This window comes from Alosa alosa, chromosome 8 (assembly GCF_017589495.1).
Source record: "Alosa alosa isolate M-15738 ecotype Scorff River chromosome 8, AALO_Geno_1.1, whole genome shotgun sequence".
Classification (NCBI taxonomy): domain Eukaryota; kingdom Metazoa; phylum Chordata; class Actinopteri; order Clupeiformes; family Clupeidae; genus Alosa; species Alosa alosa.
In genome coordinates this window covers 6204141-6216640 of record NC_063196.1, presented here as the reverse complement: position 1 = coordinate 6216640, position 12500 = coordinate 6204141, and the positions used below count along the sequence as shown (strand labels likewise).

At 43.5% G+C, this 12500-nt stretch overlaps 2 protein-coding genes across 2 annotated transcripts in view; one reads left to right on the top strand and one right to left on the bottom strand.

The window, feature by feature from the left end:
• Positions 1-3954, bottom strand: part of drc1 (dynein regulatory complex subunit 1 homolog (Chlamydomonas)) — a 10265-nt gene extending 6311 nt beyond the window's left edge. The window contains exons 1-8 of the mRNA XM_048250649.1: positions 3687-3954; positions 3308-3392; positions 2940-3052; positions 2550-2733; positions 2167-2304; positions 1567-1653; positions 1348-1470; positions 774-913 (exon numbers count right to left, since the gene is read on the bottom strand). Coding sequence (XP_048106606.1) covers positions 774-913; positions 1348-1470; positions 1567-1653; positions 2167-2304; positions 2550-2733; positions 2940-3052; positions 3308-3392; positions 3687-3814 — 998 coding nt within the window. The 5' untranslated portion in view covers positions 3815-3954. The remainder of the gene's footprint in view (positions 1-773; positions 914-1347; positions 1471-1566; positions 1654-2166; positions 2305-2549; positions 2734-2939; positions 3053-3307; positions 3393-3686) is intronic.
• A 6971-nt stretch (positions 3955-10925) lies between these two features.
• The window catches only part of paplnb (papilin b, proteoglycan-like sulfated glycoprotein), an 11944-nt gene continuing 10369 nt past the window's right edge, over positions 10926-12500 (top strand). Inside the window, exons 1-2 of the mRNA XM_048250424.1 lie at positions 10926-10981; positions 12058-12167. Of these exons, the coding sequence (XP_048106381.1) occupies positions 10928-10981; positions 12058-12167 (164 nt within the window). The 5' untranslated portion in view covers positions 10926-10927. The remainder of the gene's footprint in view (positions 10982-12057; positions 12168-12500) is intronic.

Genomic DNA, 12500 nt, shown 5'->3' with positions numbered 1-12500 from the left:
CTTATGAACACCATGGACTCCATCCCATTTTAATAACATTATTATTATTATTATTATTATTATTATTATTATTATTTATTATTATTCGTGTCACTTTATTATTCTATTATTTTGAATGATTTATTATTAACTTCTGCTTTTAATCTTATCTGTTTACTTAGATTATTTCTACTTTACACAGTCATGAAGCTAACCAGACTTACATTTCACTGCTTGTTATATACTAATATAACTATGTATGTGATGAATATCTCCTCCAGGTGGAATGTAACGTCACCCATTCACAAACTCACTGGGACCCTTTACGTCATGGTTGTCACTAGTCTAGGTCATTTAAGATGTCTATGTCTATACTACACTGCACTAGCCTAGAAATCTAGACGCGCCCCTAGCGGCAGCAAATTACATTTGCTGCCAGGGCTAGTCTAGCAACTCTCCATTGGCTTGTGAGCTCCAGAAATCGAAACTAAATCAGGCAAATGAAATCGTGTATAGAGTCGTTAGTCGGGCTTAACATAATGATTGATGGCAGAGTTGCAACGGTTTGGCTTTGAATTCCCTGCTACTTGAAAACAAATAAGATGGATGTTGCTGTTGGCGAACAGTGTGACACGAGTTAAGCTTTTATTAAGTTGGCAAACGTTTGAACTAGCCAACTAGCTCCGCTGGTGGGAAACGCATGGGACTCATAGCGCTGCCGCTGGTTAGAAGGGGTTTGTGGGGTGTGGGGTTGCGCTGGTTGGAAGGGGTTTGAGGGGTGTGGGGTGGCTGACCTGGTGATCTTCCTCTTCTGCTGGGACTTGGTGATGGTGTTCTCTTCGTCACGCTTCTTCAGCACCTGGTAGTTGTACTCCAGCTTCTCCTGGTTCAGCTGGTACGTGGCCTTCATCTGCTGCAGCTGCTGCTGCAGGACCTGCAACACACACACACACACACACACACACACACACACACACATGCATGCACACACACACGTACTGTCACATGCTTTAAGAATTATTCTCAGGGATTCCCTAAACACCCTGGATATTGTATTGTCAATGAAAAATCAAAGAGCATTCTAATTTTGGGAGTAGGTTGCTGCTTTGACCCGTGCTTGTCAAAGGGGACATACACACTCACCTTTGTCTCCAGATTGATCTCACATGTGTATGTACATGTACACATGTTTGTATATGTACATGTGTGAGTGTGACTGTGTGTGTGTGTGTGTGTGTGTGTGTGTGTGTGTGTGTGTGTGTGTGTGTGTGTGTGTGTGTGTGTGTGTGTGTATGTACATGTGCGTGAGTGTGTGTGTGTGTGTTTGTGTGTATGTGTGTGCATATGCGTGTGTGTGTGTGTGTGTACCTGCACGTCTGTCTCCAGCTTGGTCTTGATCATGTTGTACTCCTCTGCATCCTCCACCCTGAGCTTCTGGAGCAGCGCCTCAAACTCCTCCACCCGACCGATCCTCTGAGACAGACTCTCTGCCTGGATGGACAAGAGACAGACAAGGCTGATGCAGAGAGAGAGAGAGTGTGTGTGTGTGTGTGTGTGTGTGTGTGTGTGTGTGTTTTGCGTCCTTACCTCTTTATCTCCTCTGTCTTTCCTCAGCTTTTCCCATTTCTGAAGATTTCCCTCCATCAGAGCTTTATGCTCCTGGTTGAACGAGCCCTAGAGGACAGACACAGATACACACACACACATACACACACACACACACACACACACACACACACACACACACACACACACACACACACACACACACACACACACACTTAAACACATATAATCAATAGGCACGTGGAATATTAAGCAGGTGAGGCTCTGCTTTGCAACCTAACCAGTCAGTGCTACTCTGGGTGCCACTAGAGGGCAATGTTGACTAAGTAACATAAAGTAACATCTAGGTCAGCATGTGCACCTCTGCTTGCTTGAGTATCTTGGATGTGATGCTTGTGTGCTTGTTTGTGTGACTGGAGAGCGATGGAGTGTATGTGGGTGTGTGAAGGAGGAGATAGAAAAATGTGTGTGTGTGTGTGTGTGTGTGTGTGTGTGTGTGTGTGTGTAGTTCTATCTCTTTAATCTCCTTTGAAGGTGTGTGTTTGTGTGTTTGCATGTGTGTGTGTGTTACCTACATATCCTTGATCTCTTCTGTGTGTGTGTGTGTGTGTGTGTGTGTACCTCTATCTCCTTAATCTCCTCTCTGTAGGAGATGAGGAGAGTCTTAACCTGGTCCTCCATCCTCTCCACCATAAGGTCCACCTCATCCGCCTGCCGCTTCAGGTCTCTCACGTACCTGTCATCAGACACCTTCAGCTCCTACACACACACACACACACACACACACACACACACGTGTGTGAACTCACATGCATATACCGTACACACATCTGATGTGTGGTTGTACCTGCTGAAGTTTGTTGATGAGTTTGTTCTTGTCCTCCATGAAGGTGGCACAGAGCTGCGTCTGGCTGTTTAGGGCATCTCTGATGTGCGTGCGTGTGTGTGTATGTGTGTGTATGTGTGTGTGTATACCTGCTGCGTGTGTTTGTGTGTGTGTATACCTGCTGCAGTTCGTTGATGAGTTTGTTCTTGTCCTCTATGAGGGTGGCACAGAGCTGCGTCTGGCTGTTGAGGGCGTCTCTGAGCTCCTGAGGGATCTCGCGCAGCCTAGCCCCCGTCCATCTCTTACTGATCTCCTCAAACTTCTCCAGGCTGGACTTTGCCTCCGCCTCCAGCTTCTCCAGTCTGAGCACACACATAGGGGTGACACATAATACACATAAAAAGAAAGAGAGAAAGTGTGTGTGTCTGTGCGTGTGCGTGTGTGAGTGAGTATCAGACTGTGTTGTGTGTGTGTGTGTGTGTTTGTGTGTGTGTGTGTTTGTGTGTGTGTGTGTGTGTGTGTGTGTGTGTGTCTGTGTGTGTGTGTGTCTGTGTGTGTGTGTACAAACCTCAATCTGCGGGCCTCTTCCAGCTCATCCCTCTTGAGTGATTCGCGTGCGTCTGCTGCCACCTGGATGTTGCTCACCAGTTCTGTTCCATCAGTCTGCAGCCTCTGAATACGCTGTAACACCCACACATAATGTGTAATAACAACACCCTCATACAAAGCTAAACGTCTAAAACTGACACCTCACTCACATTCACATTTTATTGACAAATTATGCATGGCTCATGTACGCTTCGCATGAGCAGACTTCCCATCAACATATGCTAATTTCACAACCATTAATACACCAAGTCAACAACCTACAGTTTAGGCATAGCCTACACACAGTTAGATCAATAATTGCTCTAGGAAGTAAACGACTAAAGTTACCAGTTTGCTCCGGTCCACTTGCTCTTGGCTTTTGGCCTCTTCCCTCTCTTCAACCTCCTTGCTTGACCCCTCTCCTTGTTCCTGTCTGCAATATGCATTTCTTTAGTGACGTGCTTATGAGTGAAATTATGAAATCCATAAGAAATGCATGGGAGATACAATTGCAATACAATAGGCCTAACAGAGGAAAGGCACAAAAATCCTACATCATCCTTACTCCTGACAGATGCAGGAGTTCAGGTTTTTAAGTTAAGTCTGTCGTAAATCATCGATGATTATATATATATACAGGCTATAGAAGTAGCCTATAAACAACACTAAAGATGTCGATAAAAATAGTAGGCTGGTTTGGCCTATGTTAACTAAGGCTAGCATCTACCTTTTCTTGGCTTCGTTTCGCGCAACAATTCGGAGCCGGCGAGCTGCTATCCTCTCCTCTCGATTATCAGACAACACAGACGGAGCAGGGACGTCTGCACACTGGGGATTGTTTCCTTTTTGACTCATGATTACCTTTGCTGGACCGTTGCCTGTTAGGAAAAATGTATTTTCACATTATTTTGCTAACGTTACGATGTAAATCGCCCAGGATGCTTCAGTTGTTGTAGAAGCTACTTAATTTGTTGTTGTCCAGGTTGCTAGGTTACCACATCTACAGCTGCAGTTCCTTCTGGTGCTGTAGCGGCGCTGTGATGGGAGAGATTTTGGCTTTGAAGACGGCACACATTGGCTATGTTTGCTACAACTGTAAATAACATTGGCTGAAGAAGCACTCATTGTCATGCACGTATGAAATTACAGCAATGGCCCAATGTAGCCAACCTCGCTTGGCCACGTTCAATCGCGGTTGTGCACACTGAGCTTACGTTTTTGGGTGAGACCACACATCACTTACGTACGACGCAACGCTAGACGTGTGTCAAGTTGATATGTAGGCTAGGTGAGTATTTACATTGCAGCAATTTAGCTTTCGGCGTCGGTGGAGTGGCCAATTGGCAAACTAAAACAAAAGATCTGGATATTCTTGGATCCATAACTCACACCGAAATTACCAGCTGCAATTTTTCAGTGACTCTATAACCTGCTATTACCGCAACTCTGTGCCAATTATAGACACTCTCGTTTTGCGTACTTTAGGTCTAGCAGGCGTGTCTTGAGTCATCACCACCTTTGTTTCATTCTCACCTAGAGTTTTCAACCTGGTCTTTATGTAGCCTAATTCTCTTGTGACCCCTGGCCTACTCTAGACTTGACTCGAGCTTCTCCCCTCACTTGACCTTTCCTCCTTACTTTCTTAGTCTGTTTCAGTTTTCTACACTGCAGCCAATCAATTATCGCATGGCGTGTGCAGTAGCTTATTCAGCTATCTAATTGGCTTAGCTGACCGGATCTCAGCTCAGAGAACAGCTTAGAGTCTCTGTCCCACACCCTGACTCCTGTCGCAGTCAGACAGCAGACCAGCACGTCCTGCCACGTCATCTCTCCCTCTCCAAGTGGACACAACACAGTAATTTTTCAGCCAACAGTTAGGCTATCTTACAATATAATTGCAGCAACAACCAAGACGGCCTTGTTCACATGCAGAGGCTCCTGAGGTTACAAGTTTACAATAGGCCAGTGGGATGCTCCTGTGATTTTGTAGTTCTAAATGTCATTAATACATTTAATAAATGCTACTCAGTCAGTGTAGCCTACTCAGTCACAGGTGGCCTACAGTATGCATTCCTGTGTGCGTGTGTGTGACAGAGAGAGAGAAAGAGTGTGAGAGTGCATCAGGGGATTAGGTGCAGTCTGAGAACAGCACCTGCTGTGAGTGTACAGGTGAAGAGGTACAGAGACAGAGGGAAGGGGAGGTGGATTACTATTCCAACAGGCTTTGTTCTGTAAGACACGTCTGCACGGCAGCTTAAAACACTACCCTTAGGACACAGCACAGAGGCCCGCGTCAGACGTGAGACACAAGACATCCAGTTTGTGTCTGTTCCTATGAGCAGTCAACAGCAGGTACGTCCTCATCTTACTGTGTGTCGTGTTTGTAATGCATAATGGCATCCCAATATTAGGAAATAATACAGTCTATAATATAATATTGGAACATTTGCCAGCCAATCAGAGATTAGTGTTTTCCACTACTGTATAATCAGTGGTGTAGTCTAGTTAGCTGTAGTGGGTATATTGTGATGTAGTCTTTTTAGCTGTAGTGGGTATACTGTGATCAACCCCAAATGTTAATATGTATCTTACCTATTTTAAGTGGTTATACTGAGATGGTGATGCTTTTTAAGTGGGTATACTGTGTAGTCCTGCGTATCGTAGTAGACTACACCACTGTGTATAATGGCTAATTGTGACCATTGCTATTGTAAGTGTAATAGTGTGTAAACAAAAAAAAGGAGAGATATTGACACATTTGGTCTCTATGCTCCCAAACATATTCTAATGTGCAGTGTTGTTTAGACCCTGTGAGTTTTATAGGGTGGGTAGAGTGTGAACTAGTTAAAATCTCTTTCCCCTTGGGGATCAATAAAGTATCTATCTATCTAGTTCATTAGTTCACCTTTTATAGTAGGCTAACTGTGAAATTAGCTTACCTTTGGCCTACTCACCTTTGCTGAAGTAGACACAATGATGATAAACAGTAGGCTACATTTATATTGAAACACATGCCTGTCAAACAGACTATTGCGGTATAACTCTCTGTAGCCTATAGACTGTGAATAGTTGTGCCAATATTCCCAGTCTCTGTTTGCTACATACTAGTTAGTTGAGCAGCTTTGACCTTAATGAAAGTGTATCTGTGTGCTAATGTAAACTGGGGTTAGGGTTGGGCTAGGGGTAGGGTAACCTGCATTGTGTTTGACTGTGCGACTCAGCGCTACACCTGCCCAGGGACAAATCTGCTGCTCCTCAGCCTGGGAGCCATGTGTGTTAGCATGGAAGCTAAAACCTATGGGTGCTAGCATCTGCTGCTAGCACGTCTCTTATGGTGTTGGGAGGGAGCTTTACATACTACTGCACAACAATTATACCGGCTGACTGCTGTTACACCTGTGTGTGTGTGTGTGTGCATGTGTGCTAATGTGTATGTACTGTATGAATGTCTCTAACTCTAATGCATGTCTAATACATGAGTCTGTATGTGGGTGTGTCTGTGTGTGTGTGTGTGTGTGCATGTGTGCTAATGTGTATGTACTGTATGAGTGCAACTCTAATGCATGTTTAATGCATGAGTCTGTATGTGGGTGTGTCTGTGTGTGTGTGTGTGTGTGTGTGTGTGTGTGTGTGTTTATGTGTGCAAATGTGAATATGCATTTTGATTTGTAATCTATCACTGCAGCATGGCAGAGAAGAAGTCCAAGAAGCGGTGTGCTGCTGCAGCCGCCTCCACTGCCGTCCAGACAACTCCCCAGGCCCAGCCAGACCCTGAGGTGACGGCTCTTCTGGAGACCCTGATGAGCCGCACGGAGAAGGTTCTGGTGGAGACGGAGTCCCTTCGTGACTACAGCACCCACAACACAGGCGAGCTGACCCGTCTGCTGGCCGAGCTGAGCGCAGAGAACCGGGCCCTCCGGGAGAAGTACCGGGCCCTGGCTTGTGAGATGCAGGACGCTATGGAGGTCATGGAGGGGCTCCGCGACACCCAGTATGCGCAGGATTCCAAGACCAGGCAGGCCCGGAAGCTGAGCCGCCAGTTTTGAGGCAGCAGAGTCCTAGAGGCCAGTTCTGAGCTCCCAAACATGAGCTCCAAATGCCAACTATGACTGAAACTGTAAATCCTGTCATCTAAACTGTGAATATGAGACACCTGCAGGGAAGCTAGTGTAACAGCAGGAGACGATTTCTTCCCCGTCCCTCCAGAGCCAACTCCTGAAGCCATGCCCAAAGATTTCTCTATGACTTTTCTCTGACTCTGTGAGATCATTGTGAGATTACAACACATGCAAAAATTATGTTTTTGATATGTGTGTCTCACTGGGCCAACTAAGGAGAACTAAAGAGAGATCTGAGCTGAGAGATCATCTTTGAGCACACGTGGATGATAAAATCATGAGCAACAAATCAGATTAAAGCAGATTTATGTAATATATGCATGTGTATATCTATAGCTATATGCTTATGTGTTTAACTTGCTGAATTGCTGACTTGGCACACAAAGATCTAAGTATAGTCTCTGAGAAAAACTGTCTGCAGCATTGTCCTCAGCTGTCCTCTAATCAAGATCTGATCTGCAACCAGGGAACTTCCTCAAAGATGAGTAATCTTGTCCACCCAATATTTTGGGTGTGCACCACACATAGAAAATAGCCTATATGGAGGTCACTGAGGATTGCTAAATGTGCTGGAAATTTGCAAGATCTGCTGAAATGGTTTAGAGAATCTTTAATTACACCGATAGATGACTATCATGAGAATACAAGATACAGAAAGAAACCATGAATGACCAATACACAAAACAATAAACAAAAGCAAACAATTAACAAAGCAAAATACAATGATTATGAAAGTGCTGGGCTGTAGATAATGTAGAGGAAAGAGTCATGCATTTGTTTGAGAATGGTGCTATTCAACTACAATTACTGTTAACATTATTTTTGCACTATCGAGGAAAAGGGTGTGTGAATACAAGGAAAATATTATGGCATTTATTTTGTTCATTTAACTAATGTATAAGACTGTACAGCACTATAACAACTCTTGTTGATTATAATATAAATAAATCTTACTTTACTGGAGCAATTCTTGTTCCACTGTCACCCGACCACGACCTATAGCATGAGACGGATTACTACCCTAGACCTCTAGACCACTGTGTCTGTCCCTACAGAGACACACACACACAGATGTTTTGAAAAAGCCCAGTATGTGAAATATATGTTTATCTACCTTTGGAAAAACAGCCAAAGAAAACCCTGTGGTGTTTATGTTTACGTGTGTGTACATGTGTGTATGTGTGTGTGTGAGAGAGAGAGGTTAGAGGCTCCAGTTCCTCTTGCTTGGGGTAACGTTGGCACAGGACGGGGAAGTAGGCCTACCACAATCCTGGCAGCCCCTCATCCCAAAATGAGCAGCTATGTGTGTCTGTGTGGGTGAATGTGACTAAAATAGCTCCTAAGCCCTCTTTCACACCCAGTGATTTGTGTGTGTGGGAACGTTAGTATTTAGAGTTTATGTGTGTATGTGTGTCTGTGTGTGTGTGTGTGTGCGTGTGCCCGTGCCTGCAAGTGTCTGTGTTGACAAAGTGCTAGTGTGTTTGTTTTCTGGAGTGGCTGGCGCACAAAAGAACATCAAGTTCAGAACTTGGTGAAGAGCCTATACTTATCCTATAGCTCTGAGTGTTCACTCTCAGAGTAGTGTCCAAGGATACTTTAAAGTTTAGCCCCAAAACATTTTTTAAAATATGACAACAAAATGGCACTCAGCATTTATTGTTGTGTAGTCACATATCAGCTTAATTTAGAGTGTACTGTAAATATGACAACTCATTCTATGGGTGGTAATTAAGCAATATAGCACGAGTGAGAGTGGGGTTGGTCATGGATATTCACACGGGTGTTGTTCGGCCGTAGGCAACAAGTGCTATGTTGCTTTTATATAATAGGCTGACACCAGACATAATTTCACTGCATTTCTTACTTCCAGTAACTATATGCATGTGACAATAAACTTCCTTGTAGTATAACAATTCTACCACAAACTAAATAATCTGAAAACACCCCATTATTGTTTAAAAATGTTAATTTCGACATCGTTCTTACGCATCAAAACATAGTTCCCTTTTCAATAGACAGCGTCTTGGTTGCTAGGTAACCAACATTCCAGATCCCTCGTTACGGGTCTTTGTGGTTTAAATGTCTTCTTGAAAGAAATGTTAAAAGTCGGGCTGAAATCACATTCATATCTAGGTTTGCTGCATGCATGTGACAAGGACACTGGGCCATGTCATGTAAGGGACATGGTACTGCAAAAAAATGGAAACATAGTCTACATTGCAGAACCACTCAACTTTATTAATTTATGGTGAATAAATGTAGTTACACTACTGTGCACAGCCTGACGTGACGATGCTAGCACGTTAGCAGCGGTTAGCTAATTATGCTAACGTTAGTTATCTACAAGTCTCCTCCAAGTGACAATTATATTGTACACAATGCTGGCAATGCTGAGAGCATCCTCGTTTATCTTACTTACATTGAGTTGACTGTGTGGCTTAATCCACAGATGTGGTGAAGCACTGTTTCGTTATGGTTTGCTAAGGAGTAACCCATTGCTTGAAATAGTGGAGAGCTGGGATGAGAACATTGTGTCAAATCTTCGCATTGTATCGCGGAGTGATTTATTATTAGCTGTGCAAAGTCTGAGTTGAAATGTCCAGGGATATTCCAACTCATGGAACGTCTCTCGGCCAATCAGAAACAAATAAATAGTTCCATAGAACCCAATTTTTGTATAATAAAGTATATGTGTCATTCATAAAGTTTACAGGTCAAGGATGAGCACAATTCTACATTTTCCATGTCAGCATCGTCATTGGCATTTCATAGACGGAAATTAAACCTGATATCACTGTGATGTGTGTGCATACATCAGTGTGTGTTTATGACAGTGTGCATGTGCGTATGTGTTTATGTGTGCATGTGTGCGTGTGCGTGTGCGTGTTTGTGTGTGTGTGTGTGTGCGTGTGTGTTGTGTATGTGAGTGTCCACGCATTATGTTTGTGTATAAGAGAGATGCATGCGTACGTGTCTGAATGTGTGTGTGTGTGTGTGTGTGAGAGAGAGAGAGAGAGAGTGAGAGAGCGAGAGGGTGATACCATTAAATTGGTGGTTGCTGTTGCTGCCTTCATCAGTTCTGGGACCTTGCAGCAGAAAGAGCCAGAGCCTGACACACACACACACACACAGGAGAATCTCAGAAGAAGGTAAGACATAGACATTTCAGAACAGCATGGTTGCCAGATATCTTGTAAAAACTCTTACAGATATACTCAATTGCATGTAAATGTATAGTATGAATGCATGATATGATTATGAATGCACTGAATTCACTTTATTGAGACATGCTACAGTTATGCAACAGTGTAATAGTAACATGGGAGAGATATTGAAGTTTGAAATTTAAATGCATCAATTTAGATGATAGATATTAAATATTTGTGATGGGAATATTGAAGTATGACATCCATACATTTGATCATAAAGCAATCACTTTAAGGTATAACTTTATTTATAGCAATATTATGGGCATTGTGCATGGAAGTTAACTATGATTTGCCATGTTAGTGTTATATTTATGTGGGAGAGCTATGTGATGGTTATTACACTATTGTGAAGGGCCTGAGGTAAATTATGTCATTCATGTGATTCAGAGATCTGCCTTTGCCCTCTGAGAAAACAAGTGTTCTTTTGAATGAAAAAGATAACTTGCACAGAATAGATATGGCAGAAATATTTGTTTTGCATATGTGTTTGTGTGTGTGTGTGCATGTGCACTTGTTTGTTTCTGTGTGTGTGGCGTGTGTGTGTGTGTGTGTGTGTGTGTGTGTGTGTGTGTGTGTGTGTGTGTGTGTGTGTGTGTGTGTGTGTGTGTGTGTGTCTGTCTATGTGTGTATCAGTGATGATGATGCTCCTGCCACTCCTGGGGGTCCTGCATCTGCTGTCTTGCCCAGCGCTATCCGTAAGTTTCACACACACATGCACACACACACACACAAACACACACGCACCTATGCACACACAAACACACACACACACAAACACACACGCACACACGCACACAAACGCGCACACGCACACGCACACACACACACACACACACACACACACACACATACACAGACACACATCTGCCCTGTCACCACCACATAACCCACTCTGGAATATGCACTCCATATTCTCCATGAAATCACCCAGTTTGTTCTCTGGAGGTTTACCACTAACGAGACAGCACACACACACACACACACACACACACACACACACACACACACACACACACACACACACACGCTGAGAAGTAGCTACATAGACAGACAGTAAACAAACCATACTGTCCTGCATGCGTATCATGGAGACTGCCATGTGATGGTGGTTAGTGTATACATGTAAGAAAGAGTGTAGTGTACTGCACGTGTACATGAACTCGGTATGACTGTAAATATCCTCTTAACCCTAATTGATGAACTATCCTATTTTTGAAAAGCTCTTTATGAGGGTTTGTTTGTGTGTGTGTGTGTGTGTGTGTGTGTGTGTGTGTGTGTACTGTATGGGTGGGTACATGTGTGCGTACTGTATGTGTGTGTGTGTGTGTGTGTGTGTGTGTGTGTGTGTGTGTGTGTGTGTGTGTGTGTGTGTGTGTGTGTGTTGTGCGCATGTGTGTGTGCGACTGTATTCATCCTGATAGTGTTTTTAGCAAAAAGTGGTTTTAGCATGTGAGTATCTGTATGTGGTATGGTATGATGTGGTGTGGTATGTGACAGGGAGTATTAGCTGTATTTACTGTTTTCCGTTTTTTGATGGCTTTGTGTGGGAAAGTGTGTGTGTGTGTGTGTGTGTGTGTGTGTGTGTGCATGTGGCATTATATACAGTATGGTAACTTTTCAAAGATTTGTCTTGTGATGTACAGTAACCAGGTTTACTGTATGTTCATGGTGTACTACAGTATGTGCATATGGAGTGTGGATTGGGAATGTGCTTGTTTTCATACCACTGTGTGTGTGTGTGTGTGTGTGTGTGTGTGTGTGTGTGTTGTAGCTGAGGCAGCCCAGTGAAGATTACTGGGGAGACTATGGCCCGTATGGACCATGCAGCAGAACTTGTGGAACCGGTGTCGCTTTGAGAACAAGAACCTGTGTTACTATGAGGTATGAGGAGGGCATAGACCAGACCTAGGTGGACACTATGTTGAGGTGGACACTATGTTGTCACTTTTTGTTATTTTTGGTGGTGGTTAAAAAAAATAAAGAAATGCAGAGTTCTGTGGCATGTGGCAAAAACCAAAGAAGGGGAAGTTTAAGTTCAAAGACGTAAACAGTCCTAAAAGTCAGTTTTCTACAGCGCATTCTACAGGCGCTTTACCCTGCCAAGGCCACAATGGTATCATGAACTGCAGTTCAACAAAGCTGGAGTAGTTAGTGTATTAATGTATTAATGATAACTATTTCTTTATGGTTGTTTACTTATTTATGCTTTTAATA